The sequence below is a fragment of the Talpa europaea genome, assembly GCF_964194135.1.
Source record: "Talpa europaea genome assembly, chromosome: 6".
NCBI classification, from domain to species: domain Eukaryota; kingdom Metazoa; phylum Chordata; class Mammalia; order Eulipotyphla; family Talpidae; genus Talpa; species Talpa europaea.
Window position 1 is genome coordinate 21,278,178 of NC_140072.1, and position 18,098 is coordinate 21,296,275.

Consider the following 18,098-nt stretch of genomic DNA (forward strand, 5'->3'; position numbering starts at 1 on the left):
TAGATATACCTAACTTAATAAAAATACTAATTAAAAATCTTAATTTTGAACATTTATTAAGTCTTAAAAGTAAATACCTTTAATGCACTCAGAACTGCAGTAAATATATTGAGCTGCACAGCCTGCTGGCGAACACCTTTGGCTTGTTTAACACATTCAGCAAAGTGATCCAACATCTGTAATCTGTAATAGAACAGAGATTGATAAAGGAATACTATTCTGCTACAAAAAAGATGAAATCTTGCCATTTGCAGGAAAATGGAAGAAATTTGAGGGAATTATATAAAGTAAAATAAGTTAGGAGAAAGACAAATATTGGATGATTTCACCTAAATGTGGAATAAACAGCAAACAAACAAAAAAACAAACGAAACCACAACAGTGGACTGTGACAAATAGAATTAAAGTTAGAAAGAGGAGGATAGGAGAAGAAGCACGTTATGAAAGGATGAAATGATGATTTGTTTTAAATGGTGGTTTGTTTTTAATTAAAAGAAAACAAATAAAAATATTAAAAAGGTCATCCTGGGTTCTAGTTACAGCTCTCATAACTACATGTACAAATTTGGACAGACCACAAACTCTGAGGCCTAGATTTCCTTAAATTTAAAAGAAGGACATTAAAACAGATGCTTTATAAATGTCTCTCACCTTTAATGTAATCAAAAAATTTTAAACATTTTAACATGTAGTGTTTTCCCCTGAATTCAAAGCAATTAATCAAGTTACTTATACATTTAAAAAATAACATTTATACATAAATATTGTAATACTTTTTTTTAAAAATTTTTTTTAATAGAGGCATGTTTATTTATTTGTTTGTTTGTTTTGTTTATACACGCACTGGGTACAGTCAGAAGCACGGGAGGGTGAGAGAATTTACCAGAGCCAGAGCGGGGAGCAGAGCATGCAGAAGGACCGAAGTACACTGCTGAGGGGAGCAGCGGGCAGTAGGAGAGGTCTGCACGCCATGTGGGACCCTCCTCCGGTGGCTGGGGAGCAGCCGGGGATCAAACCGGCGCCGCAGAGGCCGCGGGCAGCTTCGCAACCCAGCGCTCAACCGCTGCGCCACCGGGGAGGCCCAATATTGTAATGTTTTTAAGCCATGTTTTGTCAAAAGAGTTATCTGTGAAGGCTCTGCATTAATTCATTTTTGCTCTGTTTTTTTGAGAAAGTCACCATAAATATACAAAATGCCTTCTAAAGTTAGTGGTAGTACCTATGGGCACAGAATATAGCAAACTAAAATGCTGCTATTACAAACACAACCAGGTACAACCAGTTTCCAAAATTCCAGACTTTAGATCTCTGACATTCAAATGTTATTAAGGAATGAAATTATCATCCATTTATTTCTTCAGCAATAAAAATAAAAGACTTAGAGAACTGATGCCTTCTAATAAAAGATGTAGCCAAAACCTACTTATAAAATGGTAAACTACAGTGATGAAAATTTTGTTGTGTAAAACATAGTCCAAAATATGATACCAGAAACTAGCACAGAGTCAAATTTTAAAGTTTCAAATTACATGGAATGTGTATGCAATTTTTAAATCTTGTATGTCTCCCTGATTAAATTATGTGAACATATTATTTCATCTTTGTGTACAGTTAATAGGATGGGAATACTTATTGTTACAATATAGTTTATGTTTAAGTAAAATTAATTAAGTTTATACTAACCTGTGTTTAAAAGAAACATGAGGAAACACTACACCAAAAAGAGCCACAGAGGCATCAATGACAGAAACTCCCAGGGGAAGAGGCCCAGGCACAGCTTCTCCGGCAGGTATTCGCAAATAAATAGAGGATGGATCATGCTCCAGTGCCCCACTTCCTGATGCACTATTTGGCTGGAGCTGCAAAAGAATAACACACAAATCATTCAAAATCAACTTTTAAGAAATCCAGTCCCAGTAGCCCTCATTAATATATAGGGTCCCAAATGAAGGAACATCAAAATCTAAGACAACCATTAACAAACTTAAAAACAGACACTGGCAGCAACACAGTAGTGGTAGGACTTCAACGCCTGATTTACTTCAATGGGCAGATCAACGAGACAGAAAATCAGCGAAGAAATAATAGCTTTAAATGAAGAATTAGACCAGGTGGGTCTATTAGACATTTGTAGAATACCACACACCCCAAAAGTTGAGATACAGCCTCAAACTTATGAGAAAAACCATATTATAATGACCTGAAACAACAAATTCTGGCAAGGATATGAAGAAAAAGAACCCTTCTACACTGCTGGTAGGAAAGCAGACTGGTTCAATACTTTGGAAAGTAGTACAGCAGTTTCTCAAGATATTAAAAATCTACCACATGATCAAGCAATTCCCCTCCTAGGTATCTACCTGAAGAACATGAACACTAATTTGAGGGAATATAAGCACTCCTATGTTCACTGCAGCACTGTTTACAATAGCCATGTTATGGAAACAACCAAGGTGCCCAAGGACAGATGAACGGGTGAGGAAGATGTAGTATATTTATTCAACAGAATACTACTCAGCAATAAAAACACAAACTCTTGCATTGTGACAACATGGACGGAACTAGAGAGGATAGTGGTAAGTGAAATAAATCAAGAAGGAGAAAAACAAATATTGTGCAGTTTCACTTGAATAAAACGAAGTCAGTCAAAACAAAACCAGAAGCAAACCCTGGAAATATAACTGTAGTATGGTGTCCAGATGGAGAAGTGGAGGACACAGAAGAAAGGGGGAAAGGTGATTCAAGTGACTGTGGGATAGGGTTTTGGATACCTTGATTAAGCAACACAGTATCAGGAATAACTTAAACCCACAATATCTTCCTTAAGATGAAGATTTAACTCTCTTTGTAAAGTACACAAGGGCCTCCCTGGTGGCATAAGGGTTACATCTCAGCTCTATCACCACTTTCACAGTCTGAGCTCATCCTAGCCAGGGAGCTAATCCACATATGGCAAAGCAGGCCTCTCCTGTCTCTCCCACTGCTCCCCTTAGCAGTGATTTCGGTAAATCTGCCTGTTCTGTTCCCCACTCTGTCTCTGGTGAATCCTTTCATCCCAACCCCGCACCTCTGTACACCCCAGTTCTGCAAAAAAAAAAAAAAAAGTACATGAGAAATAATGTATTATATAGTGGGCAAAAGAGGGTCTGAATCTTCAATCTAATAACTCTGATTTCTCTATAACCTGTCACAAACAAATATACAACAATTACCAAAAAGCCAGTTAAAACTAATCTTTGCTAAAGCTACCACAAGGTAGCTAAATATAAAGATTATAGAATAAATACAATTTGCCAAATTCTAACTATTGCAGTTTACTTTTGACTATCTACCACCAGGAGGCTATCTTTAAATGCCTAAGAAAGCTAAGCAAAAATTAAGCCTTAGTTTACAATATTTTCTTTTTAAATGACATTTGTGTGTCAATGTTTTTGATTAAGCTAATATTTCAATTTCCTTTATGGTTTACTACCTGATCTTCAATTGATTTATGATCAGTTTCCTGAAGCCAGGAGCCAAGAAGCACACTATCATCATAATGGCAAAGAGATCTGAGGAGGGAAGTAGTTGTGTTGGCTGAATTGTCAGTCAAAGTGAATTCTGCTACCAGTTCTCTAAGAAGTGCGTTGAAAAATCCTAGAAAACAGAACTTCAGATCAGATTAAAAAGAATTATTTTAATGAAAATTACAATCATGCCTACAAAGAGCAGCAACATGTTAAACAGGAATGAAATAATTACATTCCTGCTCTCTTTAAAAAAACTACATTAACTATTTTAATGCTGGTTTTAATATACAGTAATAATACCTCCTTTTTTATTACTGAATTATATCTTTTAGCCCAAATTATTTAGAGAAACCAAAAAATAGAAACAAAGGAAACATTTTTTAAATATTATATTGATAAATGTAAATTAAACTACTTTATTTTAATGCATTTAAATTTGTAACTATTTTTAAATATTATTTTAAATACATTAAATATGACATATTACTTATTATCATCCAATAATGTATAAACACCGAACTAGAGCATATCGATATTCATGGGCATGGTTGAAATGAAAACAAATCAATGCCTTTTTTAATATTAGCATTTTATATAATATTTGATTTCTGCAAAGTGCATTACTATTCTCCCTCCATAGTCCTAAATTACTGAATATGGTATAACAAATATTAAACTGCTTAGGATAGTAATTGGAACAACAGACTTTGAAGATGAACATGCCACTGAATGTGAACCAAACTCTCACTTAATAAACTGTCAAACTTGGCCAAGTTGCATTATCTCTCTGTATGCAAGATTCTTCATCTATAAAGTAGAGCTAATTGTCTTATAAAGTTGTTGTTAGAGTCAAAGGAGTAATACATGTTTAGGGCTTAGACAGGAGCATGTATACAAGATGAACAAGTGCTAGATATTCTATATGAAAAAAGCAAAGTGGCTTCCTCCCTTGCATGGCGAGTCAGGGGAGAGCCTTGGTCAGAATTCTCTGACAATATAACTCTGTGAAGAGCTGTAAAGGTATTTTGAAGAATTTTTATTACATATCACAAATTTCACTTACCTTCATAAGTTTTGGGAGGTAACAAAGCCAAGATATCATAAAGTCTTAAGCGGACCATTGCAGCACTGGCTTTCAGATGTGCTCCATGGGCTTTAATGACAGATGGAATGCTGAAACATCAAAGATAGTTGGCAGACGCTTACAAGAATGGCATAAAAGGGCCTCCCTGGTGGCACAAGGGGTTAAGCACCACACTATGAAGCAACCCGCAGCTTCTGCAGCACAAGTTCTATACCCGGCCAGCCAGGGAGAAACACACATGGCAAGGCAGACCTCTCCTGTCTTGCCCACTGCTCCCCTCAGCAGCGTATTTCAGTCAGTTTGCCTGTTTGTTCCCCACTCTGTCTCTGGTGAATCCTCTCAGCCCCCACACCTCTGACCTGTACCCCAGCTCTTGTATGCATAAATAAATAAATCTTTAAAAAAAAAAAAAAAGAATGGCATAAACATTCTAAACATTATTAACATTTTCCAGCAACGTGTCTACATGTTGTCAAAGTACACTGCTACATATTACATTTTCAATTTAGTTTATATTGTGACCTTTACTATTAGCAACAGAAGCACCATAAAATATAATTTTGTCTATATCATTACCACCGTTTTTAAAGTCATTTTACAAAAGTAAAGTTTTATATGCCATCATATGATACTACAGGGAAAACGACTATTTATAAATATGTAAAACTGGATGTTAAATGGTCATAATTGCTTACTTACTGTGACATCATAGTCATGGCACATTCAATAGGGGTCATCAATTTTCTAATCACATCTTCTGTTAGGAGTTCAGGACAATGTGCAACAAAGCTTCTCATTGCTAGATAAAGGATAGATTTAGAGAAGCTTTAATGAAGATAAACAAATTATAAGGCCTCCCTGGTGGCACAGGCAGTTGAGCGCTGCGCTGTGAAGCTGTCCACAGCCTCTGCAGTGCCGGTTCGATCCCGGCTGGCTGGTGAGGGTCCCACATGGTGCGCAGACCTCTCCTGTCTCGCCCTCTGCTCCCCTCAGCAGTGCATTTCGTCAGTCTGCCTATTCTGTTCCCCTCTCCGTCTCTGGTGAATCCTCTCTCCCTCCTGCGAATCTGGCCTGTACCCCAGTTCTTGTATAAATAAAATAAATAAATCTTTAAAAATAAATAAATAAATAAATAATCATGGGGTATTTTTAACAAGGTGCCTTAGTACAATAAAGAATAAGAGGCCGAGGCTCCAGCTCCTGTTTTACCACTAACTCTTAACTTCCTTTTCAGAGCCTCGGCTTTATTTTTATTATAAAATTAATAAGCTGGTGTAGATTATAAAGTTTCTCTGTAAATCTAAAAGCCTGTAAATTCAACATTATATAAAAAAAGTTTTAAGCAATGATTTTCCTTCACTTTACAAATATTTTACAAATATTTTAATAATAAATTAATATTCTGAAAGCACAATCCTTTCAGTTCTTACCACATAAAGCTCCAGCTCGACCTTCCAATGTTACCTGCCAGGTAAAGGAATCGCCTCGGGCCTTCTCAGCCTCCAATTCCTTCAAAGATCGAGGGAAAACATTTCGCCACAATAACAACATCTTGGGCAGATGGTAACGAACGACAGATGGACCTAACCCAGGAAATGAGAATACAAAATCATACATATACATAAAATACATTAAAAGCAAAAATCAAAGAAATGAACACATATAAACTTTAACAATATTTCACTCTATATCTGTCATTTCACTCTATGTCTCTAACATTAAGATTTTCAACATGTTTCCTATTCAGTAAGTAAAATACATATCTATCAAAGCATAACCTTCATCTAAAAAGTATCAGTATTTTCAGCATCAAATCAAAATCAATCGACACAAAGTAATTTAAAAGAAATTACCATATTCATATTCAGAGAGGTGGATTACATAGTATCATGAGATATTTTCTGTAAATACATATGTATACAAACATACACACACATATATTACTCCATTTTGGGGAGAGTTCATATGGCTAATATTGTCTTATAGAGAAGCAATATATTTTAAAATAGGGACCAATATTTACATTTCTAAGGAATTCCTTTAACATACCACCTAACATACCTATCATCAATTTCTGGAAAAGATTCCCTTTTTTCCTTAGAAAATTATGTCAAAGTATAGTAGAGACTTAAAGAGGTATCTTTGTAGCATATACATGTACTCCATAGAAATTAAACATTTGAACTACAAAGTAAACACACCTAACCACAGTGATACATGTTTCTATTCTATGCACAAGGTTAAACTCACCTGCCTGCTCAGCTACATCATAGCACTTATAAAAGTGAAGTGATAAGGTTAGCTCCAAGAATACAGCACCAACAACTGTTTAAATATGACTTTACTATCCTGCTAAAATCATGTCACTGGTTTTCCTTTTGGGGATAGCATGGGAAGTTTGGGGATGGCCTTCAAATTCTCATCTCTTTTGCTTAACACAAAATCCATCTGTTAGACCATGCTATTTCAATGGTAAAGGTAATGACCTTCTATGCAGGTAAGGTAATGAACTTTGGTAATGACCTTCTCATTAAATATACTTAAGCCAAAATTACCAAAAACAGAAATTACTCCCAAATGATGGGGAAACATTTTTACCATTTTCCAGTCTCATTCAAAGTCTAGTCTAATAATTTTAAACTAAGCTTTCATTATAATCTACTAAGAGTTATACAGTCAGACAAGATCCTACTCGAATACAATCATACCTAAAGTCATAAGTGCTCCTAGTAAAAGCCAACCCGCTTGGGTGCGCTGTAGAGACAGCCTGCTATTTTGGGCAGCAGTCCGTAAGAGATCTTCAGCAATGCTAACTACCATCTGCAAAAGAAGTTTAGAATTAGATTTTAATTTACACAAGTTAAAGGAAGTAAATAGGAAAATACTTAGCTACTATTTTTTATTAAAAAGAAGTTACCCTTTTTTTTTTTTTTTTTTTTTTTTTTTTGGTGAAGGGGTGGGGGAGTGCAGCTAATATGTTTTTTTAAAGGCAACATCAAGACGTACTCAAACCGATTCACAGCTGACTCTGAACTCTGAAAAGACCCAGAATGGCATAGTGAACCCAGACTGCCTGGGTTCATATCCCAGTTTTGTCATTTCCCAGCTTTCTGATCTGGGAACAACTTAACCTCCCTGCTTAATTCCCTCATTGGTAAAAGAGGACTAAGAGGAGTATTATCCTCACTCTTGTGAGGATTAAGTAAGTTAATACAGCAAAGCACTCAAAACAGTGCTGGTATATGTAACTACTTAATAAATGCTATCATTATTGGCAGTATTATCCTATATTCAAAGATTTCTGAAATCCTAGAGAAGACACAGGAAAAAGGACATATAAAAAACATCACATGATTAAACAACAAAATAATAGTATAGATGTAGTAATGGTCAACAAAGGGAAAGAATATCACAGGCTGAGCAGTTTTGAAGAGATTTCAGGGAAGAGATGGAACTAGAATTAGGCCTCAAAGACCACAGATAGGTTTGGGAGAGGTGAATAAGAAGTGGGGACAAAACTCTAATGTAAAGAAAGCAAGGGGGGCCTCCCCTGGTAGCACAGCGGTTGAGTGCTGGACTTCGAAGCTGCCACAGCCTCTTCAGCGCCGGTTCGATCCCTGGCCGCCAGTGAGGGTCCCACATGGCATGCAGACCTCTCCTGCCGCGCCCACGGCTCTCCTCAGCAGTGTACTTCAGTCCTTCTGCCTGTTCTGCTCCCCGCTCTGGCTCTGGTTAATTCTCTCACCCTCCCATGCTTCTGACTGTACCCAGTGCTTGTATAAATAAATAAATAAGTCTTTTGGGGGAGCGGGAAAGAAAGCATGGGAAGAGAGCATAATGACTAGTTTGATTAAAGCAGCAGGAAATTCGAATGAACAGGGAGACTGAAGGTAAATATTACAAAAGTACCAGTTTACCAGACAAAGGTGAACATATTTTATTCTCTGAATATTGGGTAGTCTCTAAGGGTCTCTGATTGAATGCGAAATATGAAAACACTGTAGGAAAAATAGGAGAAAAAGCCCTCAAGAAGGGTGATGAACAAGAAGGCAACTGGAGAAAGAGGAACTGGAAGCTAGATTTGAGCAGCAGCTATGGCACTTTTGGGAATGATGGATATGGACTTAATGACCCAGAAAAAAATAAGATTTAAAAATCTAGCCCCAATCTGTGTAAAGCTACAAATAATATTTATAAAAGCTCTTAATATTCCTGAAAAAAAAATCATGATAACAGTATAAGGTATAGTAGAAAGAAGAGGAAAAGAAAGTAACTGATTCATAAAACCATTCAACTTTCATTAAGCATTACAACAATGCTAAATATGGTAATAGCATGTTTTCCTGACAACTTTGAATATAGCAATGGAAATTTTTATTTTTAAAAGCTGAAAAACATCTGATTTCTAAATAATCATTATAAAGACTTTTTTCTCTAAAATAAATTACAAAACCATACTATGCCCCCACCAAATATATTATTCCACTATCAAAATATTGGCTTTTTTTTTTTAATATCCAAAAGGGCAGATTTATTATTTAAAAAAAGGAAAGGAGAAGAAATACTCGCACAGACACAAGCAGGCAGAAAGAGCCAAAATATCAACTTTTAATTAAGGTCTATCAATTCCATATTAGCAGAATACTTTACTGTCTACTATCATAGTAAAACCGTCACCATTTCAGTCCAACATTAAACACAGCAGGGATTCCTATGAAGACAAACTCACATGACAGCACTTACAAGTCTAGCTAGCATCCAAGTCATACCTTTCCCTTGGCATGAGGAATGCCCAAAGGACACTGATGAACTCCACCTAACAAAGCAGCCATCGCAAAACTGTATCCACTAACAGCTTCTGGTGAAGTTTTCAAGTTATTGAGTCGCTCAGCACACCTGTCTAGAAATGGTGTCAACTGGAAAGGTAACGCCACAGCCACGCAGCGCAAACACCATGCAGCAGCAAGTCGAGCTGCCATACTCGGATGAAGAAGCACTGATGTTACAGTCTCCAAAAGCCCTAGAGAAGAAATACTCAAAATATTACTGTTTAATAAAATCAAATGAAACCCTGACTAAAACAAAATTCTTCCATGTTCTTCAACTACTTATTAAAGAATGGCATAAATGTACTGTAGCTGCTCTAGTTAAAAATACCTATCACATCTAATGACCTGCTTTTAGTGAGGGTCCAGAAAAAAACAAAAATGAAAAAAAAATAAAGTGATTTCATGATTTTAAAGACTATATATAACACAGTCATTGAAATCATTATCATTACAGTTTTATACACATCTTCTACCTTCAGAACTTTGCCCAAAAATGTATATATAACTCACAAACAGTAAAGGAACATTTTCTACTCAGTACAACTATACCCAGTAAGACATAAATGCTGATGTAAAGTTAAGTGAAAGTATTCAATAATTTGTTTCTAATTATTAGAAACAATGACTATTTTTTATTTGTCTCTTAAAACTGAATGTCATTATTTAATTCAAGATTCACTATCACAGTCAATCTTAAATAAAATTCAACTTTTAACAAATGTTCTAAACTGCTAACTATGGTGGTGAACAACCTGTCAGGAATTAAATAGCAAATACATGTATGGCTTTTCTAAAAAATGAAACTATTCCAGCATGTAAATGAATATCATACCTATAGATGCTTCCTGAATAAGAGGGGATGCAGTGGCATTTAGGCTCTGCACCAGACTCCCAAGCTCCTGGAGGGCACAGACCATCACATGCTGGCTTGCTGCAATGTCTGCTGCTCCAGATTTGTTTTCCCCGCTGGTGTCATTCACTACAGCTTCTAGAAACACAAAAGTATGTCTTTAATATGGGTGGATTAAATTGTGATATAACTTTTTTGATCTATACAAATTGTTTTTAAATCGTGCTGGCTGATGCCTGAGTGTTAGGAAGTCTGTATATGTTTATTTCTCAGCAGAAAATTTGTACAAATACTGAAATGACTAAAACACTAATAATTTCATGACAATTCTTAAAAAATATAGTGAGGTATTCTGTTTGCTTTGGACATAATCTCACTTTAATGAGCAGTAACACATCATAAAAAGGCAGGCCCTTGAGAGAGAAGGCTGTTTAAATCCCAGATCCAAGACCCCAATTAGCAGTGGGACATTGGGCAAAACACCCAATTTATTTATGTAAGTCTCAAGTTCCTCATCTGCTAAAATGGTTAAGTGCCTATCTCCAAATGTATTTGGATGATTAAAAAGTCAAGTCAAGAATATAGCACAATACTGCCCTAAATACACATTCAATAAATGATAGCAACTATTTTTGTTACTTTATTATTGTGGTTACTATTTAGCGTTACAACACATTGGTAGTATCACTGTCAAATTACTGATCAAAAAGTAGATCCACAAGGAAATGGCTTTTGGTTTTCTTAGTGGCTTTTGGTTTTCTTAGTTCCTCAAAATTCTCATTGACATACTGGCCCCTCACCCTCACCCTTAACTTCCACTAGAATTGAAATGTATTTAACATGAGACAATAAAAGATTTCTTGTCATATTACTGAGAACATATTCAGGTCGATAAATCCCATATATATATATATATATATATATATATATCACTGTATTTAATTCTGCTTTTAGAATTTTAAAAGTCAAATGGCTAATGTAAGACCTCAAGATTAATAACCCTTAAAATGACAGCAAATTTTTCTAACTCTTTGGCATTCATTATCAATGAATAGACTATAAAGGAATACAATATGTACTAATAGGGTAACACATTGTGGACTGTAATTAAATGCCTCTTTTCTCCTTAGATAGTTCTAGACCTGGAAATGTATGAAGCCTATCATTTGAATACTAAACTATCAGGTCTTTAAATAGGTCCTTAAAGGCCCTTTAAATATATTTAAAGGCAGAAAAATCACAATACACTATTCTTTCATGCTAGCAAACCAATGATGCTACTTATCAGGAGAGCTATTCAATCAGCACACACATTACACCAAATCTTACCTACTGCTTTCATTTGCTTTCCAATAGCTTGGCATATTTCTTTGGCAGCTGCAATCTGGGCTTTTTCACCTAACAAACTGCCCACAGTAGCTCTTAGGATAAAGGAGACGCACCGTCTTGAGTACACAGCTTCTACATGTGTTTGCGTTGCCCGAGGATGGGAAACCAGATCAAGCACGTGGGACAAGAATGTAGCAAAGCTACGCTCCAGCCACTGACCTCCCAATGTTGTTACAAAAACAACATATGCCTACAAACAAATTAAAACACAACTTCAAATAAATTTATAAAAGTGAACTAAAATTACAGATAAGTTAACTATCAAAGTGACTGATGACAGTGAGCAAAATAAATTAGATTTGCAATTAAAATAGAGAAAATTTAAAACATGAAAGTTACTGGTAGTATTCTTTTTTTAAAGAGATAAGACTTTTTTTTTTAAAGATTTATTTATTTATATAAGAACTGGGGTACTGGTCAGAGGCGTGGGAGGGTGAGAGAATTCCCCAGATACAGAGCGGGAAGCAGAACAGGCAGACAGACCAAAGACACTGTGAGGGGAGCAGTGGGCAAGGCAGGAGAGGTCTGCTGCACCATGTGAGTTTCTCCCTGGCCAGCCGGGAATCGAACCCATGCTGCAGAGGCTGTGGACAGCTTCACAGAGCGGCGCTCAACCCATTGTGCCACCGGGGAGGCACAGTAGAAGTATTCTTGACTAAAAACAGTTCTTAAGATATTAGTTTCTTGAAGAACAGAGTGGTGAAGGAGGGAATGAAAGCTGAAATCATGCTAATGATGAGTTAAGTAAAAGGTTACAGAAATAAGAAAACCCTAACATCTTAAATAAACACTGACCTAGAGTTACAAAATACTTGCTTTAAGACTATAAGATAAAAATGGTTACTTCTATTTTACACTTGTTTCAGGAATAAAAATAGATGACATGATTTTGACAAAGATCAAAAAGAACCATTTCATCTTATCACACATTAATTCTTACTAGGTCACTAACCCATAACATTTTAGTTGGTACTAATTATTATTTTTAATAATTCTAAGTCAGGTTTAATTTCATAATTATATTGGTGATTAATCACTGATGGTAAATCCAATCAAAGTATGAACGAATAATTTTAGCTATAGGGTCACTGTAGGACACATAAAAATCTAAATGCTTCAAACTATCTGAATACAATTTCAATTAAAACTGAATCATTTACTTTTTTAAAACGTTTTTTTTTTTTTATAGAGGCATGTTTTATTTATTTGTTTGTTTGTTTGTTCGTTTGTTTTGTTTATACATGCACTGGGTACAGTCAGAAGCGCGGGAGGGTGAGAGAATTCACCAGAGCCAGAGCGGGGAGCAGAGCAGGCAGAAGGACCGAAGTACACTGCTGAGGGGAGCAGCGGGCGGCAGGAGAGGTCTGCGCGCCATGTGGGACCCTCCTCCGGTGGCCGGGGAACAGCCGGGGATCGAACCGGCGCCGCAGAGGCCGCGGGCAGCTTCGCAACCCAGCACTCAACCGCTGCGCCACCGGGGAGGCCCTGAATCATTTACTTTTGACTTTCTACAAAGTTAAAATTTGGGGAAATTTTTTTAGATATTTATATAAATACAGTAGCTACTGGCTTATTTACACATTATTAAGTATCTACTTTTCCATATAAGAGTGTAATTTGGAGTATGAATGTAATTCATTCATTAGTAAAAGAAATACTTTGAAAGAAACCAGACAAGACTGAAAATCTTTCTGTGTGTACGTTTTACTTAGATTTTTTTCCCATGAAGTTTCACAAGTGACACGAGCAGAATTCATTCACACATATGTATTACAAACCTGTGTAACTCCAACTCTAACTTCACGATTAACAGACCCTCCAACTTTTAACATTTCTCCGCCACTCTTTAAGAAACCTGATCCTCCTCGTAGAAATCCTGTGGCCATAAGTTCTAAGACTTCATCAAATGTGGCTCGCTTCACATTCTGGCGCATTACTTTCAGGAAGAAAAGTAAACTTGTAAGTAAGTAACTTTGCTATAAGTTAAAAAACATTTCCAATAGTAGAACTTCAAAATTTTCAATTTGTATTCTAATTTTAAATTATTTTTAAGGATACTTGAACTGCTATAATGGACAAAGGGTCCATTTTCTAATTATCTTAAAGTTTACAATGCATTTATAAAATAACCTCAATTTTGAAGCAAAAAATACTAAGAAAAATGGAAGGAGCTAGACATTAAAAACAACTGAGTGAACCTGTGCCAAATAGTCCAATAATGATGTTAAGTTAAAGAAAATGCAACACAACAAAGCACACCTACAGCAGATACTATTCATTGATCCCTGCCCTCATCCCCAATTGAGATAGACTCAAGACACTATGCCAACGCCATGCTTTCTATGCAACAATGGATTGAAATTACCATTGGATTAAAATTACCAATATTAAAATTGCAATGGACTTGCTATCCCTAGTGCAAAACTTTGTAATTTTTTTAATTATTTATTTATGCATATAAATAAGAGTGGGGAGCAGAACAGGTGGATCTACTGAAATACACTGCTGAGGGGAACAATGGGCAAGACAGGAGAGGTCTGCAGTGCCATATGGGTCAGCCTCCTGGCCTGGGATCCAACTCATGCTGCAGTGGCTGGTGATAGCTTCATAGAGCTGAGACTTTAACCCCTATGCCACCAGGGAGGCCCCCCAAACTTTATACCTTATAAAGTCCTTTCACATACCAGTAGCAAATACAATTTCTCATAAAAATGCTGTAGAAGTATAGAGCTCATTCTTAAATTTGTAGCCTTTGGAATTTGACATTCTTAAATTTGTAGCCTTTGGAATTTCCTTGTTTATAAGGAGGGAATAACAACTACTTAAAATCCATATGGCTTTTGTGAGGATTAAATAAAACAATTCTGTTACACACTTCATTCAGTGCCTTCCACATCATCATCATTGTCATCATTAACATCATTGTCTAATTTATAGATTGCAATAATTATTCACAGATATGAAGAGACCAAAGCTCAAAGGGTTTCACAGCTACTAAACCTAAAGGCAAGGACTTGAATCTACATCTGATTCTCTTCTTACCATACAGAAGTGGAGGTAGGTTGGGGACAACCACAGAGCTGGGCTTACTCAGTGTCTACCCATAACCATCTCTGAGGAATCTCTACAGAACTGTACAGCACAGAAGTCAATGCCTCTGACAATGAAAAATCAATGCCTCTGACTGCAATAATGGCCAAAAAAAAAAAAAAAAGAAAAAAGAAAAAAGAAAAGTAATACTGTGCTATAAATAGCGGATAAAAAAATTAAAAATAAACAGGGATCGTCTCATCAGAGACAAGGTATGAAAGAATATGCCAGATTCCAGTCCTTTGAACACATTATACAAAACTATCTTGTAAATCTTTACTTGCTTATATGTCTACTATAAGTACTATATATAATATCGTACATTATCATCATAAAAAAATGTCATTTGGGTATTTCTATTTAGATAAAGACACCTAACAATTTGTCTATTACTTGCCTATAGGTAGTAACTCATTTAGAAGGAAATAGTCCATGTACCTTCAAGTATCTCTTACAATCTAGGTCAGGGGTAGGCAAACAATGATACCTGTTGCTTGTTTTGGCATCAACGCTGTAGCCATGACTGTTCCTAAGAGTTTAGACACTGCCACCCGTACCCCGTAATTTGAGTTCTCCAAAGCCTTAAAGCAGAGAGTGGCTATATTTTCCAGTTCAGCAGTCCACATGAACACAGCTTCATTCTGTAGTTCTAGTAGACACTAAAAAAAAAAAAAAAAAAAGTAATTTACATCCTAGAACTCCACTTCCAATTATAATCAAACCAAAAATACAGCACTTACTACATGGCTCCATTCATATGTAATTCTACAAAATGAAACTAATCTAGGGAAACAAAAAGCATGCACATATTTTAAAAGTTTAAAAGAAAAAAAAATTGACTAAGAGCATCACAAGGAGGAGCATTACAGAATGGCTGAGCACTAACCTTGGCAACCGCACATCGAACAGCCATGGATCTGTCAGTCAGGAGGGACCTGGCATTCTTATAAATATCACGATGAGATGAGGCTGCCGCACCACCTAGTCCATTTAGAACTTTCTGTAGACTCATTAAAATTTCACTTCTTCCTTGAGACTAGATGTGAACATAAACCAAAACTTAAAAACTATGTTGTAAAGCAAATTCCATATTTAAACAGGAACACACCAAAACATCAAAGTTAGAGGTATAGGATGACATGCTTCAGGTGTATGTTAGCACACCACACCCCCTACTAGGCACCCATAGTCCTCTAGCATAGTCCATAAGACTTACATGTTTTTAACTGACATCTAACTCCTATCATAAGCAAAACACATAAATAAAACTTACCTCTGCACTTTTCAGAGACTTCAAAAGATTATTTACTGTTTCTGGAAATGCACTGCCTAACATTCTCCCCATTTTTTCATAAAATGCTCCAACACAAGCCACTGCAGCCCTGTAAGAAATTATAGTTTCACTGGTCAATGTTAGGTTAATAATACAATTTTATTATATTTTTCTCATTTTCAGAAATCAATTTTAATTTGTGCACGAAAATTTGGCTATAAGTCCTTAATTTTCAACTTTCAAAAACACCTTATTTATTCTTTATAATTGCAACAAATAATATGACAGATCAAATTGTGTTCTCAGGGATGCAAGAGAATAAATGTACAAGAGAATAAAACATATTCACATAGTAAGTGATATTCACCCTTTGGGAAGAAACCCAAGCTTTCCTTTTATGAAGATTTCCCAAATTTTGTCAACCTACAACAATCCCTCTATTCTCTAATTATGTAGCACAATATCAAGCATTCATTTTGACAAAATTACATTCTTTACTATGGTGGGGCTTTATCATCATTTTATACACACACACACACATACACACACACACAAACAGGAATAATAGCCAAATATATATATCTTATATATATAGAATATACATTTTACATATGCACAGTATATACATATATCTTATCCTGATAACAGAAATAAAAACTCTGGGAACAAGCGTTATCTTATACCTTTTTGTATAGCTCACAATGTCTGCCTGTTTCCTAATATACAAATAAGAGTAAATAATTACTTGTAAATTTTAATCTGCATGGCTTAAATGGAACATTCAGCTACACAGAAGATAAGTTTTAACAGAAGCCCATCTCTTTGAGAGGGAGGAAATCACGCCACAAGCACCCAGGTAAACAGTAAATTAAATGAATGGCAGTGAGGTTAGCTTAGAGGCAGGAGTGGCACATAGTCTTAGGAGCACATGCTTTGAAGTCTAGCAGATCTATGCCTAAATCCTAGAACCAGCCACCTTATAGCTCTGTGTCATGAACAAATTACTCTGAGGTTGAGAGATTAAATTTAGCTCACAATCATACATGTAATAAGTTTAACAATCAAGGAAATGACAGTCAAGCCTTTGCCTCCTAATACCAATCTTCTTCAACATTCTCCAAGCAGACAACAAAGCTAGAAATAACTGGGGTACATGTCAGAATATTTTAGAATTCTCCTAAGTACAACCTGTGACTCCACTGAAATACATGTAAATTATACATAACATGTAATAAATTCTACTTAAGCAGGATTACAAAATTATGAGTGCATTTACTAACTGGTAGAGAACTAAATCATCAAAGTAGCAACATAGCTTCAAACTTCAAAATAAACTGGAGGGCCTCCTTGGTGGCACAGGAGTTAAAGTCTCAGCACAATCAAGCTATCACCAGCCACTGTGGCATGAGTTCGATCCCCAGCCAAGGAGCTGACCCACGGGGCGCAGCAGATTTCTCCAGTCTTGACCACTGCTCCCCTCAGCAGTGTATTTCAGTACATCTGCCTGTTCTGCTCCCTACTCTGTCTCTCGTGAATCCTCCTACCCCCACACCTCTGGCCTATACCCCAGTTCTTATATGCATAAATAAATAAAATAAATCTTAAAAAAAAAAAGCTTTACAAAATACGCTGCAACTGGATTTGGTCTGTAGCCTATATTTTGACCATTCCTGCCTCAACTCTCACCTAGAAATTCCTTACTTTTCTTTTCTTCCCAATTAAGAATATTATCTGTACCTACATTTACACAAAAAACAAAATCCTGGGCCTCCCCGGTGGTGCAGTGGTTGAGCGCTGGGTTGTGAAGCTGCCCACATCCTTTGCGGTGCCGGTTCAATCCCCGGCCACCAGCGAGGGTCCCACATGGCAGGCAGACCTCTCCTGCCGCCCGCTGATCCCCTCAGCAGTGTACTTTGTCACTCTGCCTATTCTACTCTCCGCTCTGGCTCTGGTGAATTCTCTCACCCTCCCGCGCTTCTGACTGTACCCAGTGCTTATACAAATAAATAAATAAAAATTAAAAAAAAAAAAATCCTGTGTAAACTGCTGACATCATACCAATTCTCTGTAGTTT

The 18,098-nt window shown here is 36.3% G+C and overlaps 1 protein-coding gene across 1 annotated transcript in view; it reads right to left on the reverse strand.

Moving 5' to 3' along the window:
- HEATR5B (HEAT repeat containing 5B) overlaps window positions 1–18,098 on the reverse strand; it is a gene marked incomplete at its 3' end in the record, with an annotated part of 70,504 nt that overhangs the window by 48,759 nt on the left and 3,647 nt on the right. The window contains exons 3-16 of the mRNA XM_084235653.1: window positions 16,025–16,133; window positions 15,638–15,787; window positions 15,239–15,410; window positions 13,440–13,597; window positions 11,602–11,851; window positions 10,255–10,410; window positions 9,363–9,613; window positions 7,302–7,413; window positions 6,024–6,176; window positions 5,293–5,392; window positions 4,573–4,682; window positions 3,473–3,636; window positions 1,684–1,859; window positions 78–183 (exon numbers count right to left, since the gene is read on the reverse strand). Coding sequence (XP_084091779.1) covers window positions 78–183; window positions 1,684–1,859; window positions 3,473–3,636; window positions 4,573–4,682; window positions 5,293–5,392; window positions 6,024–6,176; window positions 7,302–7,413; window positions 9,363–9,613; window positions 10,255–10,410; window positions 11,602–11,851; window positions 13,440–13,597; window positions 15,239–15,410; window positions 15,638–15,787; window positions 16,025–16,133 — 2,167 coding nt within the window. The remainder of the gene's footprint in view (window positions 1–77; window positions 184–1,683; window positions 1,860–3,472; window positions 3,637–4,572; window positions 4,683–5,292; window positions 5,393–6,023; window positions 6,177–7,301; window positions 7,414–9,362; window positions 9,614–10,254; window positions 10,411–11,601; window positions 11,852–13,439; window positions 13,598–15,238; window positions 15,411–15,637; window positions 15,788–16,024; window positions 16,134–18,098) is intronic.